The sequence below is a fragment of the Taudactylus pleione genome, unplaced genomic scaffold, assembly GCF_031769625.1.
Source record: "Taudactylus pleione unplaced genomic scaffold, aTauple2 ptg001106l, whole genome shotgun sequence".
Lineage (NCBI taxonomy): Eukaryota > Metazoa > Chordata > Amphibia > Anura > Myobatrachidae > Taudactylus > Taudactylus pleione.
Window position 1 is genome coordinate 61,437 of NW_028285507.1, and position 18,033 is coordinate 79,469.

Below are 18,033 nucleotides of genomic sequence, written 5' to 3' on the forward strand. Positions count from 1 at the left end.
TGTGAGGCTGTGATGGTACTCCATGTTACTGATGGTTTCTCAGTCTTGTGTAATCACTGTGTGATGAGGTTAGTAATTCCTGAGTAAGGTCAGAGCCTGTGTAAGTGTGTGTGAGGCTGTGATGGTACTCCATGTTACTGATGGTATCTCAGTCAGAGCCTGTGTAAGTGTGTGTGAGGATGTGATGGTACTCCATGTTACTGATGGTTTCTCAGTCTTGTGTAGTCACTGTGTGTGATGAGGTTAGTAATTCCTGAGTAAGGTCAGAGCCTGTGTAAGTGTGTGTGAGGCTGTGATGGTACTCCATGTTACTGATGGTATCTCAGTCTTGTGTAATCACTGTGTGTGATGAGGTTAGTAATTCCTGAGTAAGGTCAGAGCCTGTGTAAGTGTGTGTGAGGATGTGATGGTACTCCATGTTACTGATGGTCTCTCAGTCTTGTGTAATCACTGCGTGTGATGAGGTTAGTAATTCTTAATTAAGGTCAGAGCCTGTGTGTGTGGATGTGATTGTACTTCATGTTACTGATGGTCTCTCAGTCTTGTGTAGTCACTGTGTGTGATGAGGTTAGTAATTCCTGAGTAAGGTCAGAGCCTGTGTAAGTGTGTGTGAGGCTGTGATGGTACTCCATGTTACTGATGGTATCTCAGTCTTGTGTAATCACTGTGTGTGATGAGGTTAGTAATTCCTGAGTAAGGTCAGAGCCTGTGTAAGTGTGTGTGAGGCTGTGATGGTACTCCATGTTACTGATGGTCTCTCAGTCTTGTGTAATCACTGTGTGTGATGAGGTTAGTAATTCCTGAGTAAGGTCAGAGCCTGTGTAAGTGTGTGTGAGGCTGTGATGGTACTCCATGTTACTGATGGTCTCTCAGTCTTGTGTAGTCACTGTGTGTGATGAGGTTAGTCATTCCTGAGGAAGGTCAGAGCCTGTGTAAGTGTGTGTGAGGATGTAATGGTACTCCATGTTACTGATGGTATCTCAGTCTTGTGCAATCACTGTGTGTGATGAGGTTAGTAATTCCTGAGTAAGATCAGAGCCTGTGTAAGTGTGTGTGAGGCTGTGATGGTACTCCATGTTACTGATGGTATCTCAGTCTTGTGCAATCACTGTGTGTGATGAGGTTAGTAATTCCTGAGTAAGGTCAGAGCCTGTGTAAGTGTGTGTGAGGCTGTGATGGTACTCCATGTTACTGATGGTGTCTCAGTCTTGTGTAATCACTGTGTGTGATGAGGTTAGTAATTCCTGTGTAAGGTCAGAGCCTGTGTAAGTGTGTGTGAGGCTGTGATAGTACTCCATGTTACTGATGGTATCTCAGTCTTGTGTAGTCACTGTGTGTGATGAGGTTAGTAATTCCTGAGTAAGGTCAGTGCCTGTGTAAGTGTGTGTGAAGCTGTGATGGTACTCCATGTTACTGATGGTGTCTCAGTCTTGTGTAATCACAGTGTGTGATGAGGTTAGTAATTCATGAGTAAGGTCAGAGCCTGTGTAAGTGTGTGTGAGGATGTGATGGTACTCCATGTTACTGATGGTGTCTCAGTCTTGTGTAATCACTGTGTGTGATGAGGTTAGTAATTCCCGAGTAAGGTCAGAGCCTGTGTAAGTGTGTGTGAGGCTGTGATGGTACTCCATGTTACTGATGGCATCTCAGTCTTGTGTAATCACTGTGTGTGATGAGGTTAGTAATTCCTGAGTAAGGTCAGAGCCAGTGTAAGTGTGTGTGAGGCTGTGATGGTACTCCATGTTACTGATGGTGTCTCAGTCTTGTGTAATCACTGTGTGTGATGAGGTTAGTAATTCCTGAGGAAGGTCAGAGCCTGTGTAAGTGTGTGTGAGGATGTGATGGTACTCCATGTTACTGATGGTATCTCAGTCTTGTGCAATCACTGTGTGTGATGAGGTTAGTAATTCCTGAGTAAGGTCAGCCTGTGTAAGTGTGTGTGAGGCTGTGATGGTACTCCATGTTACTGATGGTATCTCAGTCTTGTGTAGACACTGTGTGTGATGAGGTTAGTAATTCCTGAGTAAGGTCAGCCTGTGTAAGTGTGTGTGAGGCTGTGATGGTACTCCATGTTACTGATGGCATCTCAGTCTTGTGTAATCACTGTGTGTGATGAGGTTAGTAATTCCTGAGTAAGGTCAGAGCCAGTGTAAGTGTGTGTGAGGCTGTGATGGTACTCCATGTTACTGATGGTGTCTCAGTCTTGTGTAATCACTGTGTGTGATGAGGTTAGTAATTCATGAGTAAGGTCAGAGCCTGTGTAAGTGTGTGTGAGGATGTGATGGTACTCCATGTTACTGATGGTGTCTCAGTCTTGTGTAATCACTGTGTGTGATGAGGTTAGTAATTCCTGAGTAAGGTCAGAGCCTGTGTAAGTGTGTGTGAGGCTGTGATGGTACTCCATGTTACTGATGGTCTCTCAGTCTTGTGTAATCACTGTGTGTGAAGAGGTTAGTAATTCCTGAGTAAGGTCAGAGCCTGTGTAAGTGTGTGTGAGGCTGTGATGGTACTCCATGTTACTGATGGTATCTCAGTCTTGTGTAGTCACTGTGTGTGATGAGGTTATTAATTCCTGAGTAAGGTCAGAGCCTGTGTAAGTGTGTGTGAGGCTGTGATGTTACTGATGGTGTCGCAGTCTTCCTTAGTATTACAGATGTGTGTAAGGTAAGGTGGGCGTCCTTACGTTGTGCTGCGGCATAGTGATCGCAGTGCATTAGCATATCATTGCCGTCAGAATACGTGCGTAATCGCGGCCGAAACCGCACTTGCGATCCTTACTGAATCAGACCCTGTGTTCACATTATATCACTGCAGACAACACTGTTATACACATGAGTAGGAACAACAAAAGACAATAAAGAAATGAGAGATACTTATATAAATATAAACAATGGGTTAGTATTACATTGTAACAGATACAGTAGGAAAGCCGCCCACCCTCACCAAGGTTCCCTAATGTCACCCTGACACTGGGAACAATAAGGAAAAGCAGATGATACGTAAATCTGTATGGTGGGTCTATAAGCGACATCCCATCACCCTTAGTAAGACCGACCACCATAGAGACAGCACCACATAAACATACGGATCCTTCTCTTTTCTTACCATCTATAAAGTATTTGGATTTTGCAAAGTTCAGAAAGTTTTCTCCTTGGGCTGATTCCAGCTGGACTAGTCGTGTAGTCTCTATCCAAGGGAAGCTCCTGCCCTGACATATCCTGAGCAAGCTCCACAATTCTTTGTGATACAGGTCAGGGACGGAGCAATTATACACGTTGGGATTATAATACAGCAGCTGGGTGCCTGTATGATCAAACATAAATACAGTAAGTTTGTCTTGAAAGGATATGTTCATCTTCACCAGACCCTAAAGAGCAAGTTCTCACATAGGGCCGGATTAATCAGGTGCGAAAAGTCACGTTTGGCGAAAAGAGTTCGCAGGGCGAAGTTTTTGCCCCATTCGTCAGTTACAATGTGATCTCTTTGTGGATTTTTTGTAATGTGCGCTGTCGCTTTTCACCCTATCCAATTACAAAACACTCGAAAATGCATATGTGCAATAATTGCGCATGGCGAAACTACCGAAAAGTACAGCACATTTTTGGGAAATTAGTCTGTACTCCATAAAAAGCCTAACTGACACAGGAAATCAATATAGAAGTGTATTAATAAAAGTATTTTGGGTTCTTACTTTGAGACAAATGACTGTTATATGCATATTTGCATAAGTGTGGAAAAATGCTAAAAAGCTATTTTTATTTTTTTTAAATAATTGTAGTTAAATTGGGGGTAAATTAAAATGGGTGCTAGTATATTTTTTTGTCTATAAAGTGCAGTTTTAATTTTTGTAAAAAAAATACACCTGTTGCAGCCACCTGCAATCCTAAAAACACCTGCCCCATCCACACAGCTCCCCAAACACCTGCCCCATCCATACAGCCCCCCAAACACCTGCCCCATCCATACAGCCCCCCAAACACCTGCCTCATCCATACAGCCCCCAAACACCTGCCCCATCCATACAGCCCCCCAAACACCTGCCCCATCCAAACAGCCCCCCAAACACCTGCCCCATCCATACAGCCCCCCAAACACCTGCCTCATCCATACAGCCCCCAAACACCTGCCCCATCCATACAGCCCCCCAAACACCTGCCCCATCCATACAGCCCACCAAACACCTGCCCCATCCATACAACCACCCAAACACCTGCCCCATCCATACAGCCCCCCAAACACCTGCCCCATCCATACAGCCTCCCAAACACCTGCCTCATCCATACAGCCTCCCAAACACCTGCCCCATCCATACAGCACCCCAAACACCTGCCCCATCCATACAGCACCCCAAACACCTGCACCATCCATACAGCCCCCCAAACACCTGTCCCATCGATACAGCACCCCAAATACCTGACCCATCCATACAGCTCCTCAAACACCTGTCCCATCCATACAGCTCCCCAAACACCTGTCCCATCCATACAGCCCCCCAAACACCTGCCCCATCCATACAGCCCCCCAAACACCTGTCCCATCCATACAACCCTGCAAACACCTGCCCCATCCATACAACCCCCCAAACACCTGCCCCATCCATACAGCCCCCCCAAACACCTGCCTCATCCATACAGCCCCCCAAACACCTGCCCCATCCATACAACCTCCCAAACACCTGCCTCATCCATACAGCCCCCCAAACACCTGCCCCATCCATACAGCCCCCCAAACACCTGTCCCATCCATACAGCCCCCCAGACACCTGCCCCATCCATACAGCCCCCCAAACACCTGCCCCATCCATACAACCACCCAAACACCTGCCTCATCCATACAGTCTCCCAAATACCTGCCCCATCCATACAGCCCCCCAAACACCTGCCCCATCCATACAGCTCCCCAAACACCTGCCCCATCCATACAGCTCCCCAAACACCTGCCCCATCCATACAGCACCCCAAACACCTGCCCCATCCATACAGAACCCCAAACACCTGCACCATCCATACAGCCCCCAAACATCTACCCCATCCATACAGCCCCCCAAACACCTGCCCCATCCATACAGCACCCCAAATACCTGAACCATCCATACAGCTCCTCAAACACCTGTCCCATCCATACAGCCCCCAAACACCTGTCCCATCCATACAGCCCCCAAACACCTGCCCCATCTATACAGCTCCCCAAACACCTGCCCCATTCATACAGCCCCCCAAACACCTGCCCTATCCATACAGCCCCCCAAACACCTGCCCTATCCATACAGCCCCCAAACATCTGCACCATCCATACAGCTCCCCAAACACCTGCACCATCCATACAGCCCCCCAAACACCTGCACCATCCATACAGCTCCCAAACACCTGCCCCATCCATACAGCCCCCCAAACACCTGCACCATCCATACAGCTCCCAAACACCTGCCCCATCCACACAGCCCCCCAAACACCTTCCCCATCCATACAGCTCCCAAACACCTGCCCCATCCATACAGCCCCCCAAACACCTGCACCATCCATACAGCCCCCCAAACACCTGCCCCATCCATACAGCTCCCAAACACCTGCCCCATCCATACAGCCCCCCAAACACCTGCCCTATCCATACAGCCCCCCAAACACCTGCCCCATCCATACAGCCCCCCAAACACCTGCCCCATCCAAACAGCCCCCAAACACCTTCCCCATCCATACAGCTCCCAAACACCTGCCCCATCCATACAGCCCCCCAAACACCTGCACCATCCATGCAGCCCCCCAAACACTTGCACCATCCATACAGTTCCCCAAACACCTGCACCATACATACAGCCCCCCAAACACCTGCACCATCCATACAGCCCACCAAACACCTGCACCATCCATACAGTTCCCCAAACACCTGCACCATCCATACAGCCACCCAAACACCTGCCCCATCCATACAGCCCCCCAAACACCTGCCCCATCCATACAGCCCCCAAACACCTGCACCATCCATACAGCCCCCAAAACACCCTACCAGTACTTTAAATTCATTTTCCAAAACTTTTTACATTTTCACCCTAAAAATTACATAATTATTAGGGGGAATTAAGCTAATTTAAAAAAAATTCTGCCTAATTAGTCATTAGGGGGGGTCCAAAGGGTTCTGAACAAGTCCCCACATTTTTAGTCAAAAATAGGGATTTTGCACATTTTATCACCTGCTCTGAGATGGGGAAAACTTTTCACAGGTTTCTGCCTATGGAGTTTTCGCACAATGAACACTTTAGCAATTGGATAGCGCGATACGCACGTATGCACGAGAAGTTCGCACCCGCGAATACTTTTCGCCAAACACAACTTTTCGCACCTAATTGAATACGGCCCTAAATCTTATAGATTTACAGCATATAAAATAATTCAATTCCATATCCCAATGATTGACATTGATATAGTGGCATTACCACTAATAGCTCTGGGGCTGTCAATCAAAGTGACACAGGACAAGCACCAATCAGCGTCATTCCCAGCACTGACTGCTCACCCCTCCCCAGCACTGATTGCTGACCCCTCCCCTGCACTGACTGCTCACCCCTCCCCAGAACTGACAGCTCCCCCCTCCCCAGCACTGACTGCTCACCCCTCCCCAGCGCTGACTGCTCGCCCCTCCCCTGCACTGACTGCTCGCCCCTCCCCAGCACTGACTGCTCGCCCCTCCCCAGCGCTGACTGCTCGCCCCTCCCCAGCGCTGACTGCTCACCCCTCCCCAGCGCTGACTGCTCGCCCCTCCCCAGCGCTGACTGCTCACCCCTCCCCTGCGCTGACTGCTCACCCCTCCCCAGCGCTGACTGCTCGCCCCTCCCCTGCACTGACTGCTCGCCCCTCCCCAGCACTGACTGCTCGCCCCTCCCCAGCACTGACTGCTCGCCCCTCCCCAGCGCTGACTGCTCACCCCTCCCCAGCGCTGACTGCTCGCCCCTCCCCAGCGCTGACTGCTCACCCCTCCCCTGCGCTGACTGCTCGCCCCTCCCCAGCACTGACTGCTCACCCCTCCCCAGCACTGACTGCTCGCCCCTCCCCAGCACTGACTGCTCACCCCTCCCCAGCACTGACTGCTCACCCCTCCCCAGCACTGACTGCTCACCCTCTCTTCACACCTCTCATCCGATTACAGCGAGAGACAGCTCTTTGCCAGGTAGGTGTAGAACCTATTCAATGCCTCATTTTATCACTGTAGTCAAATCTCACAAATTCGTAAAACCAGCACTAATAATAATAATAACTGATCACTATATGTAGACTGTGCTACAATGAATGTGGGTAATTATTGTTGTATTATGGAATCAGAAATAAGGATTTTTTTTTTTAACCATCTGCAACAAAATTTAAACAAAAAATAATTGTTTCACTGAAGTAATGAAATACAGAATTATTATTAACTGAAATGTTAAAGCAGATTAAATCAATCCCAAAGCTATAAAAGAAGTAACCAGCACATAACAGTTTATGCAGTACTATGCAGTACATTACAGCAGACTGCAGGTGGCAGTACAGTACACGGTTTGCTATAAAACAACTTGCACCAAATTATTTCACATATTGGGCTCCATTTACTAAAGAATTTGAGCTGTTCTAAAGTCATTGTGAATGTTATTTTTAGCTGCTGCTATTTATCATTGTAGATAGTGCTGCTGTAATGCAGCGCTATTTAATTTGCATATGTGCATAAAGATGTGTTGGTGTTGGTATTTAACAATGAGTGGTATTTGTTACTTATCGCTCACCCATTGGCTTCATTTGATCTCGCCAGTGTCCAGCTTCTGTTTCTTTGTGGCCAGCAGCGATGCGGTCATATGACACAAGCACAGGGCCTGCTCGTGTCATATGTCCCTGTCCTTGCGTCATCGGTCCCTCCATGGGGCCTGGGACCGATTGGAGAGGGGGAGGTGGCAGAGAGACTGCGAATGTGCCAGGAAAGGAAGACACAGCGCGTGCGCCAATTTCATAAAAAATAAAACGTCATTAGTCAGCGCTGCTGGTAAGAGAAAAACAGCGCTGCCTGGGTTATTTACACTAGCGCTCACCGGCGAACGCATCATTGTTAAATAAAAGTTAAAAAACAAAACAAAATGCAGCAAGAGAAAACGGTAACTAGCACCGCAGCTAAAATTTGTTAGTAAATGGAGCCCATGGTATATTACCAGCAAGGTTTATCCTTAAGTACATTATAGTATTATAATTATAGTGTATGAAGCATCTCCTATATATATAGTGTAAGCGGCACTATAGGGGACATAACTTCTGGGGGCACTACTACTCGGAGGCATTACACAGGGGGCACTACTACTGGGGGAATTACACAGGGGGCACTATTACCGGGGGCACTACTTCTGGGGGAATTACACAGGGGGCACTATTACCGGGGGCATTACTACAGGGGGCACTACTACTGGGGGAATTACACAGGGGGCACTATTACCGGGGGCATTACTACAGGGGGCACTATTACCGGGGGCATTACTACAGGGGGCACTACTACTGGGGGCATTACTACCGGGGCACTACTACTGAGGGCATTACACAGAGGGCACTACTACTGGGGGCATTACTACAGGGGCACTACTACTGGGGGTATTACACAGGGGGCACTACTACTGGGGGCATTACTACTGGGGGCACTACTACCGGGGCACTACTACTGAGGGGCATTACTCAGGGGGCACTACTACTGGGGGCATTACTACAGGGGACACTACTACTGGGGGCATTACACAGGGGGCACTACTACTGGGGGCATTACTACTGGGGCATTACTACTGGGGGCATTGCTGTGTGTCAAACATAAATTAAGGACACTACTATGTGGTGTAATGTGAATCAGGGGTGAATCAAGATTGTGCTACTGTGTGGTGTAATTTGATCTGTGAATACTATTGAGTGACCACACCGCTTTCTTTTGAGACCATACCCCTTTTTTCAACGCTTGCTTATGGCGTGCACTGACCCTTTTTTTTTTTCAATAAGCGCCGAGGGGGGGGAGGGGGGTGAGTTCCACCGCTTCTCTAGGACCACTTTTAGAACTACATACATACATACTGTGATAGAAGCACTGGAATAGTTTTGAATGGCGTCTATGTCTGTCCCAGATTTCTGTCCTATGTGTTTTAAAAACCCCAGGGGAAGTCTGTTTGGAAAAACAGACTAGAAATGTCAGCTTAGTGAAAAGCCAGAATGGGTCCTGCGGGTGTAGATGTGAGGAGAGGGAGGGCTCCATCCACAGGTCACTCCAGGTGTTGGGCCTTTCAGCCTGGTAACAGGCTCGTTAGGGCTTGCACCTGAAAGTGGCTCAGATAAGCTGGGCTTTGTTTTAGCTGAGTGTCTCATACCTGGGAGAGCAGGCCTGCAGTTTAGCTTGCTCTGAGACACTGTTGGCTACAAACCAGAAGATACTGTGGACGTGAACTTATTTTTAGTGTTCTGTTAGTGAGGGAACTTACTGTCTAGTTAGAGCCCAGACGGGTTAGGATTTTTATTTGTGTTTTGTTTTATTTATGTGTCCAGTACAATAAAGACTGTCTCCAACCAGCTTGCACGAGAACCCCAGAATTGTGTCCTGTTTCTCCGGCTGCTGTGTGTGTAAAGAGGGAGTTCATCTACCCAGGAGAGGGACCCCTATCCCGACTGTGTCACAATACATACATACATCATACAGGATAGATAGATAGATAGATAGATAGATAGTGATATCGATATGAGATAGATATTAGATAGATAGATAGATAGATAGATAGTGATATCGATATGAGATAGATATATAGATAAATAGATAGATAGATATGAGATAGATAATGAGATAGATAGATAGATAGATATTACATAGATAGATAATGATATAGATATGAGATAGATAGATAGATAGATAGATAGATAGATAGATAGATAATGATATAGATATGAGATAGATAGATAGATAGATAGACACATATTAACTGTTAAATGACAGACATCTAAGGCTGGTTAATTCTTTAAAAAATGCTTCATCCAACCAAAATATATTCATACATTTTTCACTTTATAACACATTTCTGAAATGTAATTCTTAGGTAAATAACGTAAACTGGGATTGATGATTAAAGCCAGCTGCATGTTACATCAAACTTTTACAATAGGTATACTCACCGATTTCCTTAAACTGATCATATCTGTAAGTGACGCAGATGGCCGTCTGTCCGTATCGCTGCCCAGTCTTAGGATAACCAAATCCGTCCCCTGGATATGGGGGGAAGTGGGGTACACTGTGAATCAGCCAGAATCCCTGAGACTTATCAAGAAACAGTGTTCCTGGAAAGAAGAGATCAGAAAATGATGCTAATGTATAATATATTATAAACAATGATACAATATATATATATCTTTTTTTATATTAATATGTTCATTAAATAAAACTTTTCAGTGTTTCTCTTAAACCACTTAATTGTAATCTATGGCTTCACTTAATCATGAGACTGAAGGACCTGCAAGTCTTTCTTACAAGTGACAATTTTATATGTGGGAAGCTTTTTAATACATTATTAGGATTATTTGAAGATGCGCTAATGTACCGAAACGTATCACCCTCTCCACTGAAGTACGCACCCTCTCCAGCCCTTCTATACAGCAGGGAACCCCCTGAAGTACGCATCCTCTCCAGCCCCTCTATACAGCAGAGAACCCCCTGAAGTACGCACCCTCTCCAGCCCTTCTATACAGCAGGGAACCCCCTGAAGTACATGCCCTCTCCAGCCCTCCTAGACAGCAGAGAACCTCCTGAAGTACATGCCCTCTCCAGCCCTTCTATACAGCAGAGAACCCCCTGAAGTACGCGCCCTCTCCAGCCCTTCTATACAGCAGAGAACCCCCTGAATTACGCGCCCTCTCCAGCCCTTCTATACAGCAGAGAACCCCCTGAAGTACGCACCCTCTCCAGCCCTCCTAGACAGCAGAGAACCCCCTGAAGTATGCACCCTCTCCAGCCCTCCTAGACAGCAGAGAACCCCCTGAAGTACGCACCCTCTCCAGCCCTTCTATACAGCAGAGAACCCCCTGAAGTACGCGCCCTCTCCAGCCCTTCTATACAGCAGAGAACCCCCTGAAGTACGCGCCCTCTCCAGCCCTCCTATACAGCAGAGAACCCCCTGAAGTACGCGCCCTCTCCAGCCCTCCTATACAGCAGAGAACCCCCTGAAGTACGCACCCTCTCCAGCCCTTCTATACAGCAGAGAACCCCCTGAAGTATGCGCCCTCTCCAGCCCTCCTAGACAGCAGAGAACCCCCTGAAGTACGCACCCTCTCCAGCGCTTCTATATAGCAGAGAACCCCCTGAAGTACACGCCCTCACGAGCCCCTCTATATAGCAGAGAACCACCTGAAGTACGCACCCTCTCCAGCCCTTCTATATAGCAGAGAACCCCCTGAAGTACGCACCCTCTCCAGCCCTGCTATATAGCAGAGAACCCCCTGAAGTATGCACCATCTCCAGTCCTTCTATACAGCAGAGAACCCCCTGAAGTACACGCCCTCTCCAGCCTTTCTATATAGCAGAGAACATCCTGAAGTACGCGCCCTCTCCAGCCCCCCTAGACAGCAGAGAACCCCCTGAAGTACGCGCCCTCTCCAGCGCTTCTATATAGCAGAGAACCCCCTGAAGTACACGCCCTCACGAGCCCTTCTATATAGCAGAGAACCACCTGAAGTACGCACCCTCTCCAGCCCTTCTATATAGCAGAGAACCCCCTGAAGTACGCACCCTCTCCAGCCCTGCTATATAGCAGAGAACCCCCTGAAGTATGGACCCTCTCCAGTCCTTCTATACAGCAGAGAACCCCCTGAAGTACGCGCCCTCTCCAGCCTTTCTATATAGCAGAGAACCTCCTGAAGTACGCACTCTCTCCAGCCCTTCTATACAGCAGAGAACCCCCTGAAGTACGCACCCTCTCCAGCCTTTCTATATAGCAGAGAACCCCCTGAAGTATGCGCCCTCTCCAGCCCCCTTGACAGCAAAGAACCCCCTGAAAAATGGGCCCTCTACAGCCCTCCTGGACAGCAGAGAACCCCCTGAAGTACACACCCTCTCCAGCCCTTCTATACAGCAGAGAACCCCCTGAAGTATGCACCCACTCCAGTCCTTCTATACAGAAAGGAACCGCCTGTAGTACGCGCCCTCTCCAGCCCTTCTATACAGCAGGGAACCCCTTGAAGTATGCGCCCTCTCCAGCCCTTCTATACAGCAGGGAACCCACTGAAGTATGCAACCTCCCCAGCCCTTCTATACAGCAAGGAACCCCCTGAAGTACGCGCCCTCTCCAGCCATTCTATACAGCAGAGAACCCCCTGAAGTACGCGCCCTCTCCAGCCCTTCTATACAGCAGAGACCCCCTGAAGTATGCGCCCTCTCCAGCCCTTCTATACAGCAGAGAACCCCCTGAAGTATGCGCCCTCTCCAGCGCTTCTATACAGAAAGGAACCCCCTGAAGTACGCGCCCTCTCCAGCCCTCCTATACAGCAGAGAACCCCCTGAAGTACGCGCCCTCTCCAGCCCTCCTATACAGCAGAGAACCCCCTGAAGTACGCACCCTCTCCAACCCTTCTATACAGCAGAGAACCCCCTGAAGTATGCGCCCTCTCCAGCCCTCCTAGACAGCAGAGAACCCCCTGAAGTACGCACCCTCTCCAGCGCTTCTATATAGCAGAGAACCCCCTGAAGTACACGCCCTCACGAGCCCCTCTATATAGCAGAGAACCACCTGAAGTACGCACCCTCTCCAGCCCTTCTATATAGCAGAGAACCCCCTGAAGTACGCACCCTCTCCAGCCCTGCTATATAGCAGAGAACCCCCTGAAGTATGCACCATCTCCAGTCCTTCTATACAGCAGAGAACCCCCTGAAGTACGCGCCCTCTCCAGCCTTTCTATATAGCAGAGAACATCCTGAAGTACGCGCCCTCTCCAGCACTCCTAGACAGCAGAGAACCCCCTGAAGTATGCGCCCTCTCCAGCGCTTCTATATAGCAGAGAACCCCCTGAAGTACACGCCCTCACGAGCCCTTCTATATAGCAGAGAACCACCTGAAGTACGCACCCTCTCCAGCCCTTCTATATAGCAGAGAACCCCCTGAAGTACGCACCCTCTCCAGCCCTGCTATATAGCAGAGAACCCCCTGAAGTATGGACCCTCTCCAGTCCTTCTATACAGCAGAGAACCCCCTGAAGTATGCGCCCTCTCCAGCCTTTCTATATAGCAGAGAACCTCCTGAAGTACGCACTCTCTCCAGCCCTTCTATACAGCAGAGAACCCCCTGAAGTACGCGCCCTCTCCAGCATTTCTATATAGCAGAGAACCCCCTGAAGTATGCGACCTCTCCAGCCCTCCTAGACAGCAAAGAACCCCCTGAAAAATGGGCCCTCTACAGCCCTCCTGGACAGCAGAGAACCCCCTGAAGTACACACCCTCTCCAGCCCTTCTATACAGCAGAGAACCCCCTAAAGTACGCGCCCTCTCCAGTCCTTCTATACAGCAGAGAACCCCATGAAGTATTCGACCTCTCCAGCCCTCCTATACAGCAGGGAACCCCCTGAAGTTTGCACCCACTCCAGTCCTTCTATACAGAAAGGAACCGCCTGTAGTACGCGCCCTCTCCAGCCCTTCTATACAGCAGGGAACCCCTTGAAGTATGCGCCCTCTCCAGCCCTTCTATACAGCAGGGAACCCACTGAAGTATGCAACCTCCCCAGCCCTTCTATACAGCAAGGAACCCCCTGAAGTACGCGCCCTCTCCAGCCATTCTATACAGCAGAGAACCCCCTGAAGTACGCGCTCTCTCCAGCCTTTCTATACAGCAGAGACCCCCTGAAGTATGCGCCCTCTCCAGCCCTTCTATACAGCAGAGAACCCCCTGAAGTATGCGCCCTCTCCAGTGCTTCTATAGAGAAAGGAACCGCCTGTAGTACGTGCCCTCTCCAGCCCTTCCATACAGCAGGGAACCCCCTGAAGTATGCAACCTCCCCAGCCCTTCTATACAGCAAGGAACCCCCTGAAGTACGTGCCCTCTCCAGCCCTTCTGTACAGCAGAGACCCCCTGAAGTATGCGCCCTCTCCAGCCCTTCTATACAGCAGAGAACCCCCTGAAGTATGCGCCCTCTCCAGCGCTTCTATACAGAAAGGAACCGCCTGTAGTACGCGCCCTCTCCAGCCCTTCTATACAGCAGAGAACCCCTGAAGTATGCGCCCTCTCCAGCCCTTCTATACAGCAAGGAACTCCCTGAAGTATGAGCCCTCTCCAGCCCATCTTCACAGCAGAGACCCCCTGAAGTATGCGCCTTCTCCAGCCCTTCTATACAGCAAGGAACCCCCTGAAGTACGAGCCCTCTCCAGCCATTCTTTACAGCAGAGATCCCCTGAAGTATGAGCCCTCTCCAGCCCTTCTATACAGCAAGGAACCCCCTGAAGTACGAGCCCTCTCCAGCCCTTCTTTACAGCAGAGACCCCCTGAAGTATGCGCCCTCTCCAGCACTTCTATACAGCAAGGAACCCCCTGAAGTACGAGCCCTCTCCAGCCCTTCTTTACAGCAGAGACCCCCTGAAGTACGTGCCATTTCCAGCCCTTCTATACAGCAAGGAACCCCCTGAAGTACACGCCCTCTCCAGCCCTCCTATACAGCAGAGAACCCCCTGAAATACGCGCCCTCTCCAGTTCTTCTATACAGCAGAGAACCCCCTGAAGTATGCGCCCTCTCCAGCCCTCCTAGACAGCAGAGAACCCCCTGAAGTACACACCCTCTCCTGCCCTCCTATACAGCAGAGAAGCCCCTGAAGTACGTGCCCTCTCCAGCCCTTCTATACAGCAGAGAACCCCTTGAAGTATGCGCCCTCTCCAGCGCTTCTATACAACAGGGAACTCCCAGAAGTACGTGCCCTCTCCAGCCCTTCTATACAGCAGAGAACCCCCTGAAATAAGCGCCCTCTCCAGCGCTTCTATACAGCAGAGACCCCCTGAAGTATGCGCCCCTTCCAGCCCTCTGATACAGCAGGGAACCCCCTGAAGTACGAGCCCTCTCCAGCCCTCCTATGCAGCAGAGAACCCCCTGAAGTATGCGCCGTCTCCAGCCCGTCTATACAGCAGGAAACCCCCTGAAGTACGCGCCCTCTCCAGTCCTTCTATACAGCAGAGAACCCCCTGAACTACGTGCCCTCTCCAGCCCTCCTATGCAGCATAGAACCCCCTGAAGTATGCGCCCTCTCCAGCCCTCCTATACAGCAGTGAACCCCCTGAAGTACGTGCCCTCTCCAACCCTCCTATGCAGCAGAGAACCCCCTGAAGTATGCGCCCTCTCCAGCCCTTCTATAGAGCAGAGAACCCCAAGAAGTATGCGCCCTCTCCAGCGCTTCTATACAACAGGGAACCCCCAGAAGTACGTGCCCTCTCCAGCCCTTCTATACAGCAGAGAACCCCCTGAAATAAGCGCCCTCTCCAGCGCTTCTATACAGCAGAGACCCCCTGAAGTATGCGCCCCTTCCAGCCCTCTGATACAGCAGGGAACCCCCTGAAGTACATGCCCTCTCCAGCCCTCCTATGCAGCAGAGAACCCCCTGAAGTATGCGCCGTCTCCAGCCCCTCTATACAGCAGGAAACCCCTGAAGTACGTGCCCTCTCCAGTCCTTCTATACAGCAGAGAACCCCCTGAACTACGTGTCCTCTCCAGCCCTCCTATGCAGCAGAGAACCCCCTGAAGTATGCGCCCTCTCCAGCCCTCCTATACAGCAGGGAACCCCCTGAAGTACGTGCCCTCTCCATCCCTCCTATGCAGCAGAGAACGCCCTGAAGTATGCGCCCTCTCCAGCCCTTCTATAGAGCAGGGAACCCCCTGAAGTACGTGCCCTCTCCAGCCCTCCTATGCAGCAGAGAACCCCCTGAAGTATGCGCCGTCTCCAGCTCTTCTATACAGCAGGGAACACCCTGAAGTATGTGCCCTCTCCAGCCCTGCTATGCAGCAGAGAACCCCCTGAAGTATGCACCCTCTCCAGCCCTTCTATAGAGCAGGGAACCCCCTGAAGTACGTGCCCTCTCCAGCCCTCCTATGCAGCAGAGAACCCCCTGAAGTATGCACGGTCTCCAGCCGTTCTATACAGCAGGGAACCCCCTGATGTATGCGCCCTCTGCAGCCCCTCTATATAGCAGGGAACCCCCTGAAGTATGCACCCTCTCCAGCCCTTCTATATAGCAGGGAACCCCTGAAGTACGCACCCTCTCCAGCCCTTCTATACAGCAGAGAACCCCTGAAATACGCACCCTCTCCAGCCCTTCTATACAGCAGGGAATCCCCTGAAGTATGAGCCCTCTCCATCCCCTCTATACAGCAGAGAACCCCCTGAAGTACGCACCCTCTTCAGCCCTTCTATACAGCAGGGAACCCCCTGAAGTACACGCCCTCTCCAGCCCTCCTAGACAGCAGAGAACCCCCTGAAGTACATGCCGTCTCCAGCCCTTCTATACAGCAGAGAACCCCCTGAAGTACGCACCCTCTCCAGCCCTTCTATACAGCAGAGAACCCCCTGAAGTACGCGCCCTCTCCAGCCCTTCTATACAGCAGAGAACCCCCTGAAGTACGCACCCTCTCCAGCCCTCCTAGACAGCAGAGAACCCCCTGAAGTATGCACCCTCTCCAGCCCTCCTAGACAGCAGAGAACCCCCTGAAGTACGCACCCGCTCCAGCCCTTCTATACAGCAGAGAACCCCCTGAAGTACGCGCCCTCTCCAGCCCTTCTATACAGTAGAGAACCCCCTGAAGTACGCGCCCTCTCCAGCCCTTCTATACAGCAGAGAACCCCCTGAAGTACGCACCCTCTCCAACCCTCCTAGACAGCAGAGAACCCCCTGAAGTATGCACCCTCTCCAGCCCTCCTAGACAGCAGAGAACCCCCTGAAGTACGCACCCTCTCCAGCCCTTCTATACAGCAGAGAAGCCCCTGAAGTATGTGCCCTCTCCAGCCCTCCTAGACAGCAGAGAACCCCTTGAAGTACGCACCCTCTCCAGCGCTTCTATACAGCAGAGAACCCCCTGAAGTACACGCCCTCACGAGCCCCTCTATATAGCAGAGAACCGCCTGAAGTACGCACCCTCTCCAGCCCTTCTATATAGCAGAGAACCCCCAGAAGTACGCACCCTCTCCAGCCCTGCTATATAGCAGAGAACCCCCTGAAGTACGCACCCTCTCCAGTCCTTCTATACAGCAGAGAACCCCCTGAAGTATGCACCCTCTCCAGCCTTTCTATATAGCAGAGAACCTCCTTAAGTACACGCCCTCTCCAGCCCTCCTAGACAGCAGAGAACCCCCTGAAGGACGCGCCCTCTCCATCGCTTCTATATAGCAGAGAACCCCCTGAAGTACACGCCCTCACGAGCCCCTCTATATAGCAGAGAACCGCCTGAAGTACGCACCCTCTCCAGCCCTTCTATACAGCAGAGAACCGCCTGAAGTACGCACCCTCTCCAGCCCTGCTATATAAAAGAGAACCCCCTGAAGTACGCACCCTCTCCAGTCCTTCTATACAGCAGAGAACCCCCTGAAGTACGCACCCTGTCCAGCCTTTCTATATAGCAGAGAACCTCCTGAAGTACGCACCCTCTCCAGCCCTTCAATACAGCAGAGAACCCCCTGAAGTACGCGCCCTCTCCAGCCTTTCTATATAGCAGAGAACCCCCTGAAGTATGCGCCCTCTCCAGCCCTCCTAGACAGCAAAGAACCCCCTGAAAAATGTGCCCACTACAGCCCTCCTGGACAGCAGAGAACCCCCTGAAGTACGTGCCCTCTCCAACTCTCCTTTGCAGCAGAGAACCCCCTGAAGTATGCGCCCTCTCCAGCCCTTCTATAGAGCAGGGAACCCCCTGAAGTACATGCCCTCTCCAGCCCTGCTATGCAGCAGAGAACCCCCTGAAGTATGCGCCCTCTCCAGCCCTTCTATAGAGCAGGGAACCCCCTGAAGTACATGCCCTCTCCAGCCCTCCTATGCAGCAGAGAACCCCCTGAAGT

At 50.7% G+C, this 18,033-nt stretch overlaps 1 protein-coding gene across 1 annotated transcript in view; it reads right to left on the reverse strand.

Annotated features, from left to right (window-relative positions):
• The window catches only part of DNASE2B (deoxyribonuclease 2 beta), a 221,406-nt gene that overhangs the window by 5,400 nt on the left and 197,973 nt on the right, over positions 1–18,033 (reverse strand). Inside the window, exons 4-5 of the mRNA XM_088461810.1 lie at positions 10,146–10,307; positions 3,106–3,303 (exon numbers count right to left, since the gene is read on the reverse strand). Coding sequence (XP_088317936.1) covers positions 3,106–3,303; positions 10,146–10,307 — 360 coding nt within the window. The remainder of the gene's footprint in view (positions 1–3,105; positions 3,304–10,145; positions 10,308–18,033) is intronic.